We start from the raw sequence: 23504 nt of genomic DNA, 5'->3' as shown, positions 1-23504 counted from the left end.
TTTGTAGGAATGAAGCACGATGATATTCTTTCGAAAATTGCGTTCGGAAGTAACGTAAGATTATACACAAATATGTATCGGTAAGAAATGTCATTCTATCTGTTTACTCTGAAGACAATTCTATTTCACTCACAAATGCCAATAAATCATATGTATCACATTATTTGCTTGATATGTAGTGAGTTTTCTAATGTAGGTAATTTTGTTGTTTTTGTATGTCACTAGTGTAATATAACCTGGAAAGATTTGTTGTTTTTGTATGTCACTAGTGTAATATAACCTGGAAAGATTTGTTGTTTTTGTATGTCACTAGTGTAATATAACCTGGAGTGATTTGTTGTTTTTGTATGTCACTAGTGTAATATAACCTGGAGTGATTTGTTGTTTTTGTATTCACTAGTGTAATATAACCTGGAGTGATTTGTTGTTTTTGTATGTCACTAGTGTAATATAACCTGGAGTGATTTGTTGTTTTTGTATGTCACTAGTGTAATATAACCTGGAGTGATTTGTTGTTTTTGTATGTCACTAGTGTAATATAACCTGGAGTGATTTGTTGTTTTTGTATGTCACTAGTGTAATATAACCTGGAGTGATTGTTGTTTTTGTATGTCACTAGTGTAATATAACCTGGAGTGATTTGTTGTTTTTGTATGTCACTAGTGTAATATAACCTGGAGTGATTTGTTGTTTTTGTATGTCACTAGTGTAATATAACCTGGAGTGATTTGTTGTTTTTGTATGTCACTAGTGTAATATAACCTGGAGTGATTTGTTGTTTTTGTATGTCACTAGTGTAATATAACCTGGAGTGATTTGTTGTTTTTGTATGTCACTAGTGTAATATAACCTGGAGTGATTTGTTGTTTTTGTATGTCACTAGTGTAATATAACCTGGAGTGATTTGTTGTTTTTGTATGTCACTAGTGTAATATAACCTGGAGTGATTTGTTGTTTTTGTATGTCACTAGTGTAATATAACCTGGAGTGATTTGTTTTTTGTATGTCACTAGTGTAATATAACCTGGAGTGATTTGTTGTTTTTGTATGTCACTAGTGTAATATAACCTGGAGTGATTTGTTGTTTTTGTATGTCACTAGTGTAATATAACCTGGAGTGATTTGTTGTTTTTGTATGTCACTAGTGTAATATAACCTGGAGTGATTTGTTGTTTTTGTATGTCACTAGTGTAATATAACCTGGAGTGATTTGTTGTTTTTGTATGTCACTAGTGTAATATAACCTGGAGTGATTTGTTGTTTTTGTATGTCACTAGTGTAATATAACCTGGAGTGATTTGTTGTTTTTGTATGTCACTAGTGTAATATAAACCTGGAGTGATTTGTTTTTGGTCAATCCATGACGGAAACAATAATGTGACGTCATGAAAAATAAGGTGACAGCAGGATTTCGAGGACATAAGAACAATGTGGCAACCACCGCTAGATATTTCAGAACATTTTGGTAGAATGTAAGACGCCCAACGTTACGGTCAGTGCACAAACACAAAGCGCTTGCGACGTATTCGGCCAAACCCCGAGTGGCTTAATTATCCTTCATCTACGTCATTGGTTTAATGTTAAAAAGACAGAAATATGTCATATTTGGTTCATACCTGCCAAAAAAAGGCCGATCATGTGCAAATTAAGACTGAATGGTGCAGAAAAAATAACAAAATATAAAAAAAGACTGCGTTTTTATGTCTTGTTTTTTAAAACCTTAGTTCATACCAAAAAGAAAGTCCTATTTTTTGTTACACATATACTTATCAATCTTGTTAGAAAGATAAAGGCTGTATAGTAAATGCTGTTATTCACGTCATGCCTTAATTTCCCATTGAATATGGAAACTAAAACGATATTGCCAATAATTAAGAGAAGCGGGAGATGTATCACGTGACATATACGTGTGGGGCCTCGCACTGTAAATAACCAAAGAAAAAATTTCAAACATGCACAAAGTATCATATCTGCTGAATATCAAATGACCATATTTGTATTTAATATTTCCATTCAATTATGTATTATCTAAATCCTAAAAGTATTTCAAAGTTCTTGCGTGCAGTTTTCGTTTTCATCTTTTAGCAATTGTATCCCATAAGGAAACATACATGAAAATGAAAGATATTTGCAGAAGATGAAACATGAGAACGAATATTTAAGTACTGTTCCGCTGTGTTCCACAGGCATAATAATTAGTTAACAAAGGATGAAGTCGGGACTGACTACTGAGAATATATTCATGTACATCTAACGCATATTACACATGCATATTATGGTATTGGAGATTTTCAGCAAAACGAAACCGAAAGTAGAACTCGTAATTGGGTCCGCACAAGAGCATATTCTTAATTAATATACGTGTATGTAGGTGGGGCTAATCAATTGATTCCTTTCAGATCTCCTTATATTTATAGAATACCTGGAAGCCGTAGTCATATCCAAATATAAAATATATCTGAGTTATATCTATTTGTATTATCCCTATAAAGGTGTTTATGCTGATGTTTATTATGCATTATTCTTAATTCATTTTAAGTTTATGAAGTCATAGACAACAAACGGACGGACATTCGCGACTGTAAAGGATGTGATAATGATATGTTGTGATCATGAATTTATATGTCAAAATACCGATTTACAATGTACATGTAAATATTAGTAACTATTATAACTAATTCGCTATAATGACACAATATTTTCTTTCATTGTGACCCTAATAGACTCTTTGAAATGCAAGAAATAATTTATATATCCGAACAACTTCACTATTATTTTCTTTTCTCAATGAAACATATATTGTGTATGTATTGATTCTAGGTCAGAAATCAGTTGATTTCTTTTTTCAGATAACTGTATATATTTAGAATACTTGGAAATGTTAGTCATATACACCTTTTTATACGTGTACATTATGTGTCTACCTATATAAGCACGCGATAAGAATCTGCGTTATCGTGTAAGCTCAACAGTGGTGCTTCTGTCAATGTATATGTTGTACTTATCTTGATTTAAAATAGCATATGTGATATCAAGCATACTGACATATGATAATGCTACTGTGATATTTTAATTTTGTGCCTAAATTTTATTTTATGCGGAATTTTTTCAAACGCTTGCAATGTGAGGAACCCCTGCGGCCCTATGTCTGGGATATTGAAATATTATTTTAAAGAAAATATTACCACAGTTCGAATTCCATGTGGGGCAGTTGACAGGTATTGATCGCTGGTGGATGGTTTTTCTCTGGGTACTCCAGATTTCTCCCATCATCAAATTTGGCAGGTCCTTAAATGACCTTAGTTATTATTAGTAATAAATAACACAATCAAAGAGTTAAAATAAACAGATGATTACAATAACTATTTATTTAGTTATTGAATCATTCTTATTCATTTCATTGGCCTAATTAATTAGTAGTTTTGATGTAATATTACTTTTCTATTAATAGGTGATAACAATCCAAAGTAAATAAAATTTGAAAAGACAATACCCTTCTCATGTTGGTCTGTACAATAAAGAGGAGGACGATTCTAGAAATTAAGACAAAACTTTCTATGAATGTCATGTACATAATAATTTAGGATGTCGGAAATGAAAAGAAATATGACAATTAACCATAAGATGAGAACACAAAGACATTAAGTTATTTTAAATTTGTTTTATTACATCAACAATATAGACAAACCTTACATACTGTTTTCCATTCGTACAGTGAAATCGGGTCTGGGATTGATTGGCTTATATTTTTACATCCAGATAATTATCAAGTTTTATGAATTACGCACCAGGTTTCTGAGTTTAAATGATGATTGAGTGCGCGTAGAAAAGCTATTGTTATATTGCCAATACCTGACAAGTGCCCAAGGTGGGTGGCAAACTCGCGACCTTAAGATGGTAGATTGTCGAGACAAATTAACCACGAGGTCATCGCCGTCTAGAGTATGTGCCATGCGGGAATAGCGCTCAAAATGCTAGTATTGAAATGTCGGGAGATCATCACAACTGGGTCATTATGACGCGGAGTTCAATTAGTGGTGACGTATTATTGGGACACCTTAACCACTAGGCCATTGTCACCTTGAGCCAAAGACATGTTTTAAAGTATCCAAAATGATAGTATTCTGTATTTGCATATTACAGAGTTATCTGCCCTTGCGGGTAGGTATTGTTTGTGACGTCACGTGTTTCCAAGGATAACGTCATACTTTTCAGAGAAAACGACGCAAATTTTGCTCACAAAATAATGACGTTACAATCCATCCCCATCCACAAGGGAGGTAACCTTGTAATATGCAAAGACGAAGTTGAAATGCCGGAAAATCTTCACCACTAGGTTAATGGGGCACCGAGATTAAATACTGGTGATATGAGGTTGGACCATCTTAACCACTCAATTCAATTACCGCGCGGTAGTTACAGTGAAATGAAGTTTCACTGTTAATTTGTTTGGTGTTTCAGCCTCATCGATAAACATTTTCGTAGACTACTTTTATTTTTTGTACCGGAAAGTTAGTGGGCCTTAAATTATTAGACGGCGTAAACACGTTTACATATATTGTAACGAGATCGATTTAACCACACCACCGAGGGACAAAGGTTAATCCAGTGTCATTCTAAGGGAAATCATTACAATAAAGGTGCATTCATAATTTGTCTGAATTTGTCTGGTTTGATTAGTTTAACGTCCTATTAACAGCCATGGTCATTTAAGGACGTGCCAGGTTTGTTGGTGGAGGAAAGCCGGAGCACCCGGAGAAAAACCACCGACCAGCGGTCAGAACCTGGCAACTGCCCCACATGGGATTCGAACTCGCGACCCAGAGGTGGAGGGCATGTGGTAATATGTCGGTACATCTAAACCACTCGGCCACCGCGGCCCCTTAAAGCAGATACAATGATAGACTTTTAAAAAGTCTAAAATCAATTACCATACATTAAAAAAATTTTGTATCAGGGTCAATCCGACACATACACACACCGGTCACACCAACATAGATAATATATATAACGTATCACAGTTTACGGAATCGCCACCACTGTTATATATATGTTTCTCATATATATTTTTATTAACCATCAAGTGTGTATCCGGAATTTTATTGTCTTTGTATGTTATCTTGTACTATTCCGGAATATGTGTCCGGCCATCACCGTAAGTTGTTATGGACCTGTAGGAGTTGAAAATAAATGTTGGAAGAAGACAGACGTCTTTTTGTCTCACTGCAAGCGAGTCCCTAATTTAAACACGACACCACACTGTAACGTTAACAAAGATGGATGCTCGGCTTCTATCGAACAAAATTTGCTGTAATATTATTTAGCATCAATCAATTCAACAAATATCCATGGCCTTATATACTGAAATAGCAGTTCATATAGGCAGGTTTGCTTGAAAATATCGCACATCCGTCACATCATTACCATATGACGTCATAGTGTTTGTCACAACAGTTCACTAACCAAGTGGGATCACACTCGAAATGTATGTATTATCAAATCACAATAACTTGTCATCTTTCACCTCGCGTTTTTAATCCGGAAAGCTTTATAACGTCATATGACCTATTGACCTCCTGGTAACCTAGTAACCAGCTGTACCATCGACCGATCTTTCATGCCTAAGTCGGCGATGGTTTTACTATCAGTCCTTTGATCTCCGTATCGAAATGTTTTTCCGGCGTACACCACTTGTAAGTGTTCTTTTTCTACACCGCGTATGTCAGAGATCTTCTGGAATAACGAAGACATCTTCTCGCCCTGAAGGAGAAATTATATAGGATTTAAGTACTTTTATCGGTATAAAAGGATTGGCATAGAACTCCTACACGTAAGAATATTAACATTCTAGACATTTATGCCCAGTTTCATCTTTTTTTTTATTTCACAAAACAATTTTCTTTTAAAAAAATAGATCTATGTAAATATGTAAGGTAAATAAAATTCATTTTTTTCCTTTACTCACAGCGCAAACCACTTAAAGTAAATATATTTTTCCCAACTCAATTTTTTAAAGTAAATTTGAATTGAAGGTTTCTGGACATGACATCTAACACAAACTTATTAACAAAAACAATGGGAACTTACCGGTTCCATATCTATTAACTGTGTCCTGCCACCCGTGCCTGCTTGTAGCATAATCTGCATTTTGCTGTTTTGTTTGGTCGCTGTATTTATCTGAGGGAAAACGAAAGTAGAAATATTTGTTTATTTGTTGAACGTATCTAAAAGCACGAGACATAAACATATCAGTACTTGACATTAGGTGCAATTTCAGGACAGGTTTGTTATCTATCAGATCTAGAACGAATACATTGATATACAGTTATATTTTATTTATATTTTATTTCATTTATATATTATTGATTCATATTATACAAATATTTTCAAATCATAATTATTTTTATTAAATTCATTTTGCGGATCAAAAGCCCTCCTATGTGGGCCAAAATTTTCCAGGATGTTGAAACAACCCAACCTGGCAGCTCTTATCTATCAAGATTGATGCAATGTATATACATAGTTGTTATGACACCACACATATGTATATACACACATCTTTAATACACATTTTCAAGCTTTCGTATTAATACATTTGCCGTGAAAACAACGAAACAAACACACACCCGCCAAAAAAATAAAATTAAAAAAAAACACCAACAAAACAATAAAAAACAAAACTAACAACAAATCAATATGCATGTACAATATGGTCACGTACTACTTTCGCTTTCGATTCGATTCTGATTATCCTACGTGTGAGTGACGAAAAGGGATTTCCATTCATAAAGAACGATGTCATTTCATAGTTTGGTATACTGCTACACAATATATCTGCTTAAATCATTAGTTGAACACAGTTGAATCAGATCTTGTGATCATGGTGAATCTGAGGAGTTGAATCACAACCGCTAACCTTGATCAATTTTATAGCTTTTTTATAATAATGAGTATTGTCATTTTATATTTTATTATTATTATATATAAAACTAACTTTCGGGTTTCAGATAATACCAGGTACATCGGATTATATACATAATACATCAAAAGTTGTTTTGTTTTCGCCAAAAGAAACAGTTAGCTTAGATATTGTCACAATCTGTTTCAAATATAAGGTCCAGTTGTTAAAAATGAATAGCCAATCACAGGTAAACGACAATTTCATTTCCATTTGATTCATATGATATAAAATTAAGTAATCGAATTAAAAAAAAATGTTTTGTTTCATCAAATGCTATTGAAAGCATGACACTGAACTATCAAGGGGACTTAATTACGTTGTAATCTCAAATGATTAAACAAAAGACACAAAGGTGTAATGATAGTTACTCTCACCTGTCTTAATGTTTGTTGTGCTTCTTGAATACTTATACATTGTAATCTCAAATGATTAAACAAAAGACACAAAGGTGTAATGATAATTACTCTCACCTGTCTTAATGTTTGTTGTGCTTCTTGAATACTTATACATTGTTATTTCAAACAATTAAACAAAAGACACAAAGGTGTAACGCTAATTACTCTCACCTGTCTTAATGTTTGTTGTGCTTCTTGAATACTTATACATTGTTATTTCAAACAATTAAACAAAAGACACAAAGGTGTAACGCTAATTACTCTCACCTGACGTAATGTTTGTTGTACTTCTTGCATACTTATACATTGTAATCACAAATAATTAAACAAAAGACACACAAGTGTAATGATAATTACTCTCACCTGACGTAATGTTTGTTGTACTTCTTGCATACTTATACATTGTAATCACAAATAATTAAACAAAAGACACACAAGTGTAATGATAATTATACTCACATGAGAATATATGCTGCGTTGCTTAATATGCTGATGAAGACCACCAATATGAACAATGTTTGTTGTTGTGATACATCTAAAACGAAAGTAGTATGAATAGTCAGAAAAAAGTATAACCCCGGTTGTGCAATATAAACCGAAAACGAAAGTTGGATTTCCAAAATAAAGTTACGACGTTAGATATGCGACACTTTACAACTTCAACTTAAACAAAACCGAAAGCAGAACTTTTAGGTAATTTCACAGACAATATAGTCTTCATATTTGTTCATATGCGTGTGTGTGTGTGGTTTGTTGGTTCTTTTTTTTTAACTTTTTTTCCAAGAACTTGCATTGAACGTTTAGGTGGATATAAACATACCATTTATCAGAAATGTCAAAGTATGTCAAAGGCCAAATGGGGAATCCGTAGTACATCAAGACATGTACTTGGTTGGTCAACCACCCTAGAGGTACCTCCCCGTCACGCGTCATGATAAAAGGTAAATGAATTCACTTTTTCACCTTTGTTCACCCTATTTCTTTGATTACAGGTTAAAGAAAATAAGTAAATGCTATGCTCCTATACTAGTCGAATATGTAATTTGATATCGGAAATAATTTGGATATTTTGGATGTTGTCAAATTGTGTCGTATATGCTACTTGGCACTTAGTTTTAAAATGTTTTGCTGTCATTATGCATTCCAAACGGTCATTGTGACAATAAACTAAAATTGAAATTTGAAAATTCAATGAAATTATCTGAGTGGGGGATTTTCAAATGAAACAATATTTGATTTAATGCCAAAATATCTGAAAAAAAATCGCATATTTCGGGACGAGAAGAAATCGTAAGCCTAAATCACTGCGGAAATGTTACAGATCTTAACCGCGAAATCATGTCGTCGTAATCCACAATTTGATATGGATTAACACGCGAAAATATATCATCGCAAAAATGAGTCGTTTGTACAGTATATCATAAAGTTTGGCAGTAAAATGGAATACATATCATTCTGGTGATATTTATATTGCTTTCAGAAGGTTTAATATACGAAATTACCAATTACCAATTTGGCGCCCATTTTGGAAAAAAAATCTAACATTTCGTTTAGAGGTTATACTTCACTGATTTTTTATCCAATTACATTCTAGACATATATACTGTGTAAAATAATTGACAAAGAATGATATTTATAACTACAGTGTATATGTGAGTGGGTGTATGACGTGTATTGTATTTATGTTTGTAAATCATATCTAGATTCTAATAGATCTCTATTACATTCTAGACATATATACTGTGTAAAATAATTGACAATGAATGATATTTATAACTACAGTGTATATGTGAGTGGGTGTATGACGTGTATTGTATTTATGTTTGTAAATCATATCTAGATTCTAATAGATCTCTATTACATTCTAGATATATATACTGTGTAAAATAATTGACAATGAATGATATTTATAACTACAGTGTATATGTGAGTGGGTGTATGACGTGTATTGTATTAATGGTTATAAATCATATCTAGGTCATGTACTTTTGAGCACAGTTAGATCAAAATACGTTTCTGACTCACAATGGGAGTTTATGGCGCTACAGATTTACTGTCAACGTGAAAATTTACGCGAGGTCTAAATTCAAGCTCATTATGCGAACACCTTTTAACCGCGGAACATTTCCCCGCGCGTAATATTTTGCGTTTACATAAAACTATGATGCTGCAAAAGCGTATGTATCGCAAAGATAACAACAACGCGAAATGTATACACGACATCGCGAAATTAAACGTTTGCGAATATCACCACGTCTACAATATATTAAATTTGATACAAGACTCCTAATAAGGTCACGGTGAACTATGAATTTTTTTTTCAATGATGCAAGCGACATGTCTTGTCATCGCCTTATTTATGATACAGCTCTGAGAAAAGACCACATATTTGTATTTTGGTTATTAATAGAAAATAAAGGATAAGCATTCCCTTATCCATTTCATGTAGAAAAAATTACAAAAATTAAAGTACTCTTTAGATGTATGAATAACCCATGATTCTTCCCAGATTGTCTCATTTAAAACCAGCGAGGAACTTAGACAGTAAAGTGCACTGTCAACAATTGATTTCGGAGAAAGCGGTAGACATGTGAAGTCAGCAATGTGATCTATTTTTAACATACATTAATGCAAATCCCGGGTTGAATTTTTGACTATTATAACTCGAAATTAAAGAATATTATTCTGAACTATAGTTTCTTACATCAATCATTTATCAGGATCGCTTACGTGGTATTATAATGGTGAGGTATTATCATACTTACTGTTTTCTGATTTGGTCACAATAGTGTTCTCTCCCGACAGCAGACAGTATACTAATCAAAGGTATGCTAGTTTTAAATCAGGTTGCCAGGATTCTCCGAAGTTTTGCTAAAAATAGATCAGGGGATTTCCTGAATGTCTCCTGTCTTTATAAATATATGTCAAATAGACCTATCGAAAGAAAAAGTAATGCCATGACTAGAAAAACCCAAGATATGAAAGAATGTCTTTCGAGGTGTTATTTATGGTGATACAAACGGTGTCTTAATTCTAGTACAGGAATTTGAATGGTATTTCCTGACTTAGTTGTACTTTCGTTTTCCATTAAGAAACCATAAAATCACATTTTCCAAGTATGGTATCAATCTAATTATATCACGATGAAACTATAATGGTATTACCGTTAAAAGTATTTATAAACCGATGAAAATTTCTGTCTAAAATTAGAAACACATACCCAGGGGACCTGTCAGAGATAGAGTTAAATGGAAGAAATTGATATGCAAATTTTAAGGTCAAACAATCAAGTTGTCCAAATTGATTGGCTATTACATCCCCAATGTTGAAATACTAAGATGTATGTGTGACAGTGACCTATATGTGAATGCTGGTAATCGCATGATTTTTAAACTTACTTTGCATATCTGCCTCCTGTTGTGGAATGCAATGGTTCTAGTCTTGTCTGGAAACAGTTAGGAAATTTGCACGGGTGTGATTGCGTGAGTACTATATTACTATATATGTTATGTATTGCGCATTTGGCATTTCAAATCTCCACATTTTATTATGTTTTTTTTTTCACTTTTCGCATTTTTCACCTTTTGATCAAATTTATGTCTGCTTTGAATGACAGTTCCATATTCCACCTCTGCTTATTACAGTGTGTTATCAGCTCTTGTGTATAAATATTGATTGTGATGTCATGTGTTTGCGCCTAAAAATGTTTTCCCCTGTGTAGTATAACGTAATCAGAAGCCTTGGCTAGCAAGGTTTGATTATACAGTAGACGTAAATACCATGCCTTATAGCAATACTGTCAAAATTAATGTTGAGTTCTTATTTGTCTTTATAAAATCAAAACCTATTCATTGTAACTATGGCGATTCTAACAATGTTGAAAAAAGGCTCTTAGTAACATGCGAAATTTCGTCATCATTTGTCAGATATTTAAAAAAAATTTAAAACAGTAATCAAAATTGTCATTAGCTTAATCAAGTGAGCTTAATCAAATTTTGAATGATGAGGCGCCGACTTTTGAATTAAATATTTGTTGTGTATACCATGTTTATATGAATTAAAGACCAGGGACCAGGCCATAATTAGGTCATAATTAGGTCATAATTAGGTCATAATGAAATCACAGTAGTGGGATACATTAATTATGAAATATTACTTACTCCAAATTATGTCTTTGATTTTTAAAACTCTCGCTTAACACTTTCTTAACACTTTCGATATGATGTGATGTTAATAGCAGGCCTGTTCTATTTAAGCTATTCTAAATTACACATAATACTTTCGTTTTGCAGTGGGATTTCTGTAATTAATTTAGCGCTGTTCTAATTTAAGTACCTTTACCGCTCACGTTATTGTGCTATTTCAAGTACAGCGGCGCTGTCATTTTTATGTGCAGTAATTCTAACATTTTTCATTTCTCGAATTCGAATTTGTGTTAATATCAATACTGTATGGACAGAACGCTTATGATAAGTACAATAATTAAAGTGCATGTACAGTGATGTAGTCACTGACCAAGACATGAACTCAGAAAAACAGTTGATGAAATAACGCTTCATAAATATTTAAGTAACAAAATACAGACGTTATACAATGTAAAAGTATTGTTTTTGATGTCACAACTTTATGTAACTATACAGACATTAAACAATGCAATATTGTTTCGGATGATCAATAGGTGAAAACATGTCGAACTATGACTGTACAATAAGGTTATATACAAGCCTTGGATTCTCGGCTTGGCTGTATTATGACTGTACAATAAGGTTATATACAAGCCTTGGATTCTCGGCTTGGCTGTATTATGACTGTACAATAAGGTTATATACAAGCCTTGGATTCTCGGCTTGGCTGTATTATGACTGTACAATAAGGTTATATACAAGCCTTGGATTCTCGGCTTGACTGTATTATCACTTAACTGTACAATAAACATAAATAACATAAATATAATTCTCAAAATATAAGAAACGTTTGGTGTTGAATAACATATAGTAAAATCATCATTAAATATGTAAGTTGCTCAATGTATATGTGGCGGGATTGGACTGGGTCGATCATCGGTGACCAGGTAGCTCAGTCGGTAGAGCACTCGACTAGTGTTCGGAGGGTCCAAGGTTCGAATCCCGGTCTCGCCGCTACATTTTCTCCCTCCTGTCAAAAATTGGCGCCCAACTAAATAACCCACGATGGTGGTGTTTGGAAGAGTCTCGTATGTCTTCAATGGCGAAGACTTCGAGAAAGGAGGGAGGAGTGTAGCGGGATCGGACTGGGTCGATCATCGGTGACCAGGTACATTATATAGCTCAGTCGGCTAGTGTTCGGAGGGACCCGGGTTTGAATCCCGGTCTGACCGCTACAAATTTCTGTCTCAAATAGAAACACATACCCTAGGCAAGTGTCAGAAATAGAGTTAAATAGCCAAATATGGAATAAATTAATATGTAAATTGTAAAGGTCAAACGTCCAAGTTGTTTGGCTGTTACACCCCCAATGATGAAACACTAAAACAGATGTATGGCAGGGACCTCGATCTGCAGGCAGCTAATCGCATGATTTTCAAACATGTTTTGCATATCTTATCTTCTGTTGTGGAATGCAATCATTTAGTCTTAACTATTACCCCTCGTTTGAAAATAGTCGATTTTGTTAGCTAGGACCTTCATAGCACAACATAAACTTCTGACCTATATTTTCTCAAACAAGTTTCGGACAAAACTGTGATTTTGTAAATTTTCTAGTCGCAATGATACAGGTTTTTATTTAAAGATTCTCCACCGCTGACAAATGGTATTTTTCACTATCAAAAACATGATCAGACGATTTAGTATTTTTCTTCAGTTACAAAAGTTATTTACTTTACACCATTACCACCATTGAAAAGTTTAAGCTTCTAATTTTACTTCAAGTTAAAAATATGAAAAATAATAAATTGCATCCCGAAAAAAGTCTGTGACATTATATCCTATATGAAATAAAGTACTGATTGCGCATGCACCAAAGGCAAAAAAAATTATATTATTTTTTGTGTTAATTAGACATATATATACACGAGTAAACACCAATTATTGTTCAAATGATGAATATCATTTATGCTATGTCGGCGATGGTGCATCTTTAACAGTATTAAAACGTATTATGTATAATATATATAGTATAGTATAATTATTATGATCACAGTAATAGTTACACCAATAATAGTTCATGACTACTAGATCCACGTAGCTCGATACTATTTATACAATAAAAGAACTAGTAAAGATACCTGCTAGTTTAGCTGCATTAAAGGGCCACTACCTTTCCGAAACGGCTTTTAATTTTTAAAATAGGAATGTAAAACGAGATCAATAATTTTGTAGAGTCCCAGACGTTATTAACTATACGTTTACTAGCACACTTATCATCACCTTCAGAACTGTTTAATTAGAATAAATAAAATGTTAATTTTCATAACGCGGGTCGTTTTATGTTTCCCGCCGTCGTCCTAAATGCCGCGCGGTAGTTGATTATCACTGCGCCAGACGACAAAACAGCAAAACGAATCTCCACTGTTATCGTACATTAGACAGGAAATCTTGCATATGTTTGGTGTTGTAACCTCATCTTAAGCCATCGATAGATATTTTCTTTTTTTATTAATGTTTTTAAGAAAACTTTAAATTTTGCTCCGGAAAGGTAGTGGGCCTTTAACACTTATTGATCTTGAAATAAATTTGATAAGTCAGTTTACTTTTACAAATGGAGGAATTGATTTCAGAATTGTAATACTTAATATCTTTCTTAACACTTTCGATATGATGTAATAACAGGCCTGTTCTATTTGCGCTATACTAAATTACAAGTCATACTTTCGTTTTGCATTGGGGTTTCCTTTCCGGTGCGTTATAACCGAAAGTAGGCACTGTGTCATTTAGTTAGAACAATGATGAATTATATCATCTATAACTATAAAGATATGTGGTAAATAACCTTACAGCACCTCTCTACCAATAGACGGTTAAAGTGTAGTTAATTTGCCGCTATTCTAATTTTAGTACCTTTACGTCATTATGCTATTTCAAGTACAGCGCTTCTGTCATTTTGTATGTACGATACTTCTAACAGTTCACATTTCTCGAATTCGAATTGGTGTTGAAATCAATACTGTACTCGAAGAAAGCCTGATGTAAGTATACTAATTTAAGTACAAGTGTATGTACAATAATGTAATCACTGACATGTACTCCAGTTTTAGCTTGTTGGTTGTACTTAACATAATCAAAAATACGATTTTTTTTTTTTGCGGAATTCTATTGAAAAAAACATTAATATTTAGTAACAATACAGACATTACACAATGTCAAAACTATTATTTCTGATGTCACATGAAATACAACTTAAAGTAACAATACAGAAATTACACAATGTAAACACTATTGTTTCTGATGTCACATGAAATACAACTTAAAGTAACAATACAGACATTACACAATGTAAACACTATTATTTCTGATGTCACATGAAATACAACTTAAAGTAACAATACAGACATTACACAATGTAAACACTATTGTTTCTGATGTCACATGAAATACAACTTAAAGTAACAATACAGAAATTACACAATGTAAACACTATTGTTTCTGATGTCACATGAAATACAACTTAAAGTAACACTACAGACATTACACAATGTAAACACTATTGTTTCTGATGTCACATGAAATACAACTTAAAGTAACAATACAGAATTACACAATGTAAACACTATTGTTTCTGATGTCACATGAAATACAACTTAAAGTAACACTACAGACATTACACAATGTAAACACTATTGTTTCTGATGTCACATGAAATACAACTTAAAGTAACAATACAGAATTACACAATGTAAACACTATTGTTTCTGATGTCACATGAAATACAACTTAAAGTAACACTACAGACATTACACAATGTAAACACTATTGTTTCTGATGTCACATGAAATACAACTTAAAGTAACAATACAGAATTACACAATGTAAACACTATTGTTTCTGATGTCACATGAAATACAACTTTAAGTAACAATACAGACATTACACAATGTAAACACTATTGTTTCTGATGTCACATGAAATACAACTTAAAGTAACACTACAGACATTACACAATGTAAACACTATTGTTTCTGATGTCACATGAAATACAACTTAAAGTAACAATACAGACATTACACAATGTAAAAACTCTTGTTTCTGATGTCACATGAAATACAACTTTAAGTAACACTACAGACATTACACAATGTAAACACTATTGTTTCTGATGTCACATGAAATACAACTTAAAGTAACACTACAGAAATTACACAATGTAAACACTATTGTTTCTGATGTCACATGAAATACAACTTTAAGTAACAATACAGACATTACACAATGTAAACACTATTGTTTCTGATGTCACATGAAATACAACTTAAAGTAACAATACAGACATTACACAATGTAACAACTATTGTTTCTGATGTCACATGAAATACAACTTAAAGTAACAATACAGAAATTACACAATGTAAACACTATTGTTTATGATGTCACATGAAATACAACTTTAAGTAACAATACAGACATTACACAATGTAAACACTATTGTTTCTGATGTCACATGAAATACAACTTAAAGTAACAATACAGACATTACACAATGTCAAAACTCTTGTTTCTGATGTCACATGAAATACAACTTAAAGTAACAATACAGACATTACACAATGTAAACACTATTGTTTCTGATGTCACATGAAATACAACTTAAAGTAACAATACAGAAATTACACAATGTAAACACTATTGTTTCTGATGTCACATGAAATACAACTTAAAGTAACAATACAGACATTACACAATGTCAAAACTCTTGTTTCTGATGTCACATGAAATACAACTTAAAGTAACAATACAGACATTACACAATGTAAACACTATTGTTTCTGATGTCACATGAAATACAACTTAAAGTAACAATACAGAAATTACACAATGTAAACACTATTATTTCTGATGTCACATGAAATACAACTTAAAGTAACAATACAGAAATTACACAATGTAAACACTATTATTTCTGATGTCACATGAAATACAACTTAAAGTAACACTACAGAAATTACACAATGTAAACACTATTGTTTCTGATGTCACATGAAATACAACTTAAAGTAACAATACAGACATTACACAATGTCAAAACTCTTGTTTCTGATGTCACATGAAATACAACTTAAAGTAACACTACAGACATTACACAATGTAAACACTATTGTTTCTGATGTCACATGAAATACAACTTAAAGTAACAATACAGACATTACACAATGTCAAAACTCTTGTTTCTGATGTCACTGACAATAAATACATTAAAGTAACAATACAGACATTACACAATGTAAAAACTCTTGTTTCTGATGTCACATGAAATACAACTTAAAGTAACAATACAGACATTACACAATGTCAAAACTCTTGTTTCTGATGTCACATGAAATACAACTTATAACAATACAGACATTACACAATGTCAAAACTCTTGTTTCTGATGTCACATGAAATACAACTTAAAGTAACAATACAGAAATTACACAATGTAAACACTATTGTTTCTGATGTCACATGAAATACAACTTAAAAGTAACAATACAGAATTACACAATGTAAAAACTCTTGTTTCTGATGTCACATGAAATACAACTTAAAGTAACAATACAGAAATTACACAATGTAAACACTATTGTTTATGATGTCACATGAAATACAACTTAAAGTAACAATACAGACATTACACAATGTCAAAACTCTTGTTTCTGATGTCACATGAAATACAACTTAAAGTAACAATACAGACATTACACAATGTAAACACTATTGTTTCTGATGTCACATGAAATACAACTTAAAGTAACAATACAGACAGTACACAATGTCAAAACTCTTGTTTCTGATGTCACATGAAATACAACTTAAAGTAACAATACAGACATTACACAATGTCAAAACTCTTGTTTCTGATGTCACATGAAATACAACTTAAAGTAACAATACAGACATTACACAATGTCAAAACTCTTGTTTCTGATGTCACATGAAATACAACTTAAAGTAACAATACAGACATTACACAATGTCAAAACTCTTGTTTCTGATGTCACATGAAATACAACTTAAAGTAACAATACAGAAATTACACAATGTAAACACTATTATTTCTGATGTCACATGAAATACAACTTAAAATAACAATACAGACATTACACAATGTCAAAACTCTTGTTTCTGATGTCACATGAAATACAACTTAAAGTAACAATACAGACATTACACAATGTCAAAACTCTTGTTTCTGATGTCACATGAAATACAACCTAAAGTAACAATACAGACATTACACAATGTAAACACTATTGTTTCTGATGTCACATGAAATACAACTTAAAGTAACAATACAGACATTACACAATGTCAAAACTCTTGTTTCTGATGTCACATGAAATACAACTTAAAGTAACAATACAGAAATTACACAATGTAAACACTATTGTTTCTGATGTCACATGAAATACAACTTAAAGTAACAATACAGACATTACACAATGTAAAAACTCTTGTTTCTGATGTCACATGAAATACAACTTTAAGTAACAATACAGACATTACACAATGTAAACACTATTGTTTCTGATGTCATATGAAAAACAACTTAAAGTAACCATACAGATGTAAAATTGTTTCAGATGATCAATGGATGAAAAAATGTCTAGATGATCTTGTAATGAAAAGATAATCAAATTAAGCGAAAATAATCACTATATCAGTAAATAAATGAATTAATGTTCATTTTCAAATATTAAACGCTCATTAAACATCCTTTATACGCTGTATTTTAAGAAGTTTATTTTATTTTTATATTTATTTATTTATTTATTGTGTATTTATAAAAGAAAATATTAATTGGTATGCAGGTTCAACAAAGACAACAAAGATGGACACCTCCCAAGAGACACAGCACCACGAAGACACAAACATACTGTTGTGTTCGTTTTGCTCTCATAAACTGAAGGAGCCTAAACAACTGGAATGTCATTGTATCTTTTGTCGCAAATGCATAAACCATGCTTTCCATGATCTTCGATCACAAGATTGTATAAAATGTCCGAAATGTACAAAGGAATTACAGAACCCACCTGAGCTGAAAGACGCGCCACAAGCTCTTCAGTCGTTACTAGATACTGTGAATACTACACGTTATGAGTGTGAATCCCGTGGATGTCATCATACGGTTCGGTATCCATATATATGTGTCAATTGTTATCTATGGTTGTGTCAAACATGCAGGAAACTCCCATGTGAGGGTAGCATTAAAGAAATACATTCGGAGCCAGGCCATGTGGCATGTGCTAAAAAATATCTGACACCCGGGTTATTTCAAATCTTGGTTGGAAACATAAGCGTGAATATGTGTAAATCCCACGAGAAGCGTTTCGATTTCTACTGCGAAGATTGTGAGGTGAATGTGTGTGAAATGGGAAGAACAGACCGACATGTTGACCATACACTCATGGACATCAAGAAGAAAGCTAACGACTACATGGAGATGCTGCTAACCCAGAAGGTTGGACTGAAGAAGAAGATGGCGGACTATAAGAAGGCCCAAAGTGTCTATCGCTATATCATAGAACATCCCGTCCCGTTCATTGTCAATTTGGACCAGTGCAGAGCCAAGGAAACATGGTGTCAACAAAGAAATGAGAAATGCGACGATTTGGTCAGATGTATTACGCACTTGCAGAAATTTGCCTGCATTGAAGTTGTTCTGGAGATTGGCAAAGAAAAACAAAAGGACATTTCTGATGAACTGAAACTTTGTCCTTTAGATGATCTTGATATATCTTATAAGTGGTTTTGTGATATTGTTCAAAGGTTCAAATTGTGTCAAAATATAGATACGGAGAACATACAGGATAGGACAACTCCCTGTGAAAGCCGATTGGAAATGAATAACCAAAACCTAGGGCCGGCACCTGTGCCAATGCCGGCGGATCAGGGACTGGAAGTGTCAAATTCAGTCCAAAAGACGACACAGAATTCAACAGAAAGCCACATACCTGACGGAACGAGAACCGACAGCGACAACCCCACGGGATCATCACCAGGACCTTTCTCCAGCTCCGGTGATGACAGAATGAAGAAGTCGGGGTCATCTAAACGGAAGTCAACTAAACCAATCAAGCGAACGATACAGACACGGTCTGTGACTTCGAAGTTAATCGAGGACCAACATAGCAGACCAAAACGTCCCCGTGTGATGCCAATTCCAGGCGACACTGGAACGATTGGTGAGCGGCTAAGGGAGGGAAGAGGCAAAACCAGGAAAGGTAGGAAACTCATTCTGGTATCCTGGTTACTTACTTATTTACTGTAAAACATGATTTATTCGCGGGTACTTTTTTTACAATTTGGCTCGTTATATGTTTCGTATATTATTTTTTTTATATCATTGATTATTTTTTCCCGTGCTTTGGAGTTTACAAATCACTCCATGTGTAGAAATAATCGTGGTTAACATATAAATGGACTACGATAATTAATGAACTAAACTTTTTTTTATTTATTTTTTATTCGTGGTTCGAAAGTAACAACGATCATGACTATTCTACAAATATTTGTTATCTTATACAGTATGCACCTTCGCCTACCAAGCGATAACGACATACGTCTAAAGAGTGTAATGTATATTATATTGCCTTGACATGTAAAGATGTACAGTATGTAGCGTAATAACAACTATTTTAACCTTTTGAAATTATTTTTCTTTGTTATGTTATAAATAATATCTTAGATTTTCTTTAACAAAAATCATATAAAGTTTTTTTTTTTCTATTTTGTTCACCATATGACTCATTAATATTTACATGGGTTTTTTAATCGTATAGGCACGGAGGGGAGTTTCAAGCGTCTTGGTACGTCATCCGTTACTTATGCAGATTTCACAATGGTAAGCTGTTTAGTCTTTGATAATATCTGTAAAATTTCGTTATATCTTCAATAAAAAATAAAAAAATGTATTCTTCCTCTGAAAACTTAATAAATTTTAAATAAAGATGTATCATACAGCAATTGGTTTAAAGTTATAGAACATAATCCAGAAATCGTAATTTTCTTTTTTCAGAACAGCACAGTGGATGAAGCTAGGGTTGCCATAGCAACTGTCGTCGGAAAAAACAAAAGATACGTTACCATTGTAGATAGAGTCGGTGTGGTTGCCGGAAGCACGTTGGTGAAGGACATTCTACGCCCTCTACATGTGGTTGTGCGAAACATTCGAAGAGCAGGGAAAGTAACTCCGAACTTTCAGAACGATGGACGAAAGATTTCCATGTCATGTGGACATGAGATCTGTAAGTTTTCAGTGTCCTTTTTTCTGTCCTGTCTCTGTGTTTGAGTGTGCCTGGTTGTCTGTTGATGTGTCCGTCTGTTTGCCCGTCCATATATGTGTCCGTATGTTTTCCCTGTTTGAGTGTGCGTGGTTGTCTGTTGATGTGTCTGTCCGTTCGCCCGTCTATCTGTTTATGTGTCCGTCCGTCTATCTGTTCACCTCTGTCCTTTCACCAGCTTATCTGTTCATGTGTCCTTCCGTTCGTCCGTCTATCTGTGTATGTGTCAGTCCGTTCGCACGTCAGCCTGTCCGTTCGCCTGTCAATTTGTTTATGTGTCCGTCCGTTCACACGTCTATATGTTCGTGTCTGTCCGTGCGTCCGTCTATCTGTTTATGTGTCTGTCCGTTCGTACGTCTCTATGTTCATGTGTCTGTCCGTCTATCTGTTTGTGTCTGTCCGTTCATACGTCTGTCTGTTCACCCGTCTATCTGTGTATATGTCTGTCCGTTCACCCGTCTTTCTGTGTATGTGTCCGTCCGTTCGCCTGTCTGTCTGTTCATGTTTACGTTCGTCCGTTTGCCTGTATGCTGTTTTAATTCAAAAGTTAACCAAACAGAAACCATTTTAAAATAAATAATAATCTGGAGTTCACAACGTTAACACGAGACTAAGCATGTTGTTGTCTTCTTTGTTCATATATCTTTTTGTGGGTTTTTGTATCAATGATCAGTAATTTAACTGACAGAGTGTGGAATTATTCTTTAAAGAAAATATTTAGTAGCCATTACGCAATGTTTTTTCTCTGTTTTTAGCACAGGAAAAACTCTACAGACACTGTTGGAACCAAATCACAAATGAGCAACCATCTTTTCGGTGTCTAGAGGACGAAGGGTGTTGCAACGTGACATGGACGATCCAGGAAGTCACCAAGAAGGCATGTCTGTCCACTGATGAACGGGTTATTTTCGAATCGCTGATGAACCTGAACTACTCCGCCAAAACACAAAGATGCCCAGTTTGTCTTGTAGAATGCAAACGTCATAGTATCGCAGATGCGTGTGTGCGCTGCACGAATTGCGAAAATGGATTCCAATTTTGTTGGTATTGTCACGAAAACTGGACATTAGAGCATGCGTGTGATAAAAGTATGGCGCAAAGGTTGCTGACGGACTGCAAAAGAACGGAAGTGGGCAATATCAAAGGATGTCCTGTCCGACGCGCATGCCCAAAATGTGGCAACTTCATTGAATATGAGAACAACTGCAAATACATGATTTGTTCGAACCGATCGTGCAGATGTATGTTCTGTTTCGTGTGTCTATCTGTCGTTGGCGGCAAAGGATTTGCGTGCGCATCATTCGATGACGTTTGTGAGGTGGCACCCATTCAAATCGTGACGTATAAAGACAATTAATTGTGACTAAAATACATCAAATCGTAATGTAAAACTGAAAAAATCGTGACTTAACAAATTGTAACGTTATCACATAAAATACTGACGTAAGCACAATTGCGCAATTCATTTACGTTTCGAAGATAAACACGATATTTCATTAAAAGATTGTGCCAATTCGCGTTTGTTGGCAGTTATAGGACATAATTATTAACATTATCGAATTGAATTTAACATCCCAGGTCATTACAACTGCTGAAGAAATGTGAGAAGGAATAAATTCGTCCAGGTTAACTAATAATCAACTGCAGTCGTGCCCATGAACGGCGAAAACGCCAGTTATTGATATTTTATTTCATGTCTACTCGATTTGCGAGTACTATATATATAGTTTTGCTAACGTTGGGTAATTGCGTTGACCACGGAATGAAGTATTTTTAGTGTAGGTTAAAATTTTCAGTCTTTTTGATTTGATTGGTTAATTGCTTCAGTTGGAGGGAGCTCGGTTCTGTCTCTTTACCAAGACCAACCTGACACTAAGGTGTTTTAAGACGACTCTTTTGCATGCGGCCGTGTGTGAGTGTGTTTTGGAGACTGGATTACGCTCGTGTGACTGTAAATCCACTTTAAAGTGCTATATACATGGACTGGTGTTTCTACCGCAATTAGTGGATGTAATTCAGCTACCAAACCATCAATTAATCATTACAACTATTCATTGAAAATCTATATATACATGTACCACGCGTGATACACGGCGGCGGACAATGACGGAAAACTGCGTCACGAACAATGACGTTGAGCTACGGAGAACTACGACGGCCATACCACATATCACCTTAAACCATATACTAGAACGTTTTGTTGTGAATTTGCCGTGTCAAAAGTATTTGCGATTCTCCAAGATGGCGGACGTCATCTGCTAAAGCTTCGCTTAGTGTAAAACGCCATTAAAACAATAAAAGTAACACATATACCTACAATGACGTGGCTTGTTTGTGAGATTACATTTGAACTCAAGAATAACACCAAAATGCGGGTCACAAATTCAATTAGCAATTTTACTTTGATAGGACAATTTGCTTTGAAAAAAATAAAGAAAATGTGTTGATTATTTTCGCGCTCTGTATCTATAATCCAATTATTCACGGGTCAAGTTTGGCATTGTTGCGCGTGAAAATATTCGCGGCGATTCGGAGAAAATGAATGCGGCGAAAATATTCACACCGCGAATCTCTAGTAACTTCAGAGGTGATGGAACGTATGCAAGTCTTCCCGCTGAAAAGACGCTAGCGTGGGATATTATCTTTTGACGTCATTCCATCGTCAAGAGAAACAAAAGTACTACAATCAGGT

The 23504-nt window shown here is 33.9% G+C and overlaps 1 protein-coding gene and 1 long non-coding RNA gene across 7 annotated transcripts; one reads left to right on the top strand and one right to left on the bottom strand.

Moving 5' to 3' along the window:
• Positions 1-108: 108 nt before the first annotated feature.
• Positions 109-10769, bottom strand: LOC138306210 (uncharacterized). Of its 3 annotated transcripts, none has more exons than XR_011205806.1 (5): positions 10122-10243; positions 7816-7891; positions 6088-6177; positions 1334-5760; positions 109-236 (listed from the first exon to the last, which is right to left on the bottom strand). It is a non-coding gene; the product is annotated as an uncharacterized lncRNA (long non-coding RNA). The 3 variants fall into 3 exon arrangements; XR_011205807.1 differs by lacking the exon at positions 109-236 and adding an exon at positions 1274-1288 and having other exon boundaries at positions 10122-10244; XR_011205805.1 differs by lacking the exon at positions 109-236 and adding an exon at positions 10755-10769 and having other exon boundaries at positions 3647-5760; positions 10122-10227.
• Positions 7827-23125, top strand: LOC138306208 (uncharacterized). 4 transcript variants are annotated; one of them, XM_069246607.1, is made up of 6 exons: positions 7861-8297; positions 10796-10838; positions 18341-19753; positions 20312-20373; positions 20548-20776; positions 21568-23125. In XM_069246607.1, the coding sequence occupies exons 3-6, from the start codon at positions 18361-18363 to the stop codon at positions 22167-22169; spliced, it is 2286 nt and encodes a 761-aa protein (XP_069102708.1). In that variant the 5' UTR covers positions 7861-8297; positions 10796-10838; positions 18341-18360; the 3' UTR covers positions 22170-23125. The 4 variants fall into 4 exon arrangements, with proteins under 4 accessions (XP_069102705.1, XP_069102708.1, XP_069102707.1 ...); XM_069246604.1 differs by lacking the exon at positions 10796-10838 and having other exon boundaries at positions 7827-8297; XM_069246606.1 differs by lacking the exon at positions 7861-8297 and having other exon boundaries at positions 10349-10838.
• The last annotated feature ends 379 nt before the right edge of the window (positions 23126-23504 follow it).

Source organism: Argopecten irradians, chromosome 13, assembly GCF_041381155.1.
Source record: "Argopecten irradians isolate NY chromosome 13, Ai_NY, whole genome shotgun sequence".
Classification (NCBI taxonomy): domain Eukaryota; kingdom Metazoa; phylum Mollusca; class Bivalvia; order Pectinida; family Pectinidae; genus Argopecten; species Argopecten irradians.
The sequence above is the reverse complement of the archived record's forward strand: the minus strand, read 5'-3'. Positions and strand labels throughout refer to the sequence as shown.

Excerpts from the sequence above, each read along its gene's own strand:
- LOC138306208 (XM_069246604.1), top strand. Across the intron at positions 19,754-20,311 it reads AAGAGGCAAAACCAGGAAAG|GCACGGAGGGGAGTTTCAAG; the intron begins GTAGGAAACTCA and ends TTAATCGTATAG. Across the intron at positions 20,374-20,547 it reads CTTATGCAGATTTCACAATG|AACAGCACAGTGGATGAAGC; the intron begins GTAAGCTGTTTA and ends TTCTTTTTTCAG.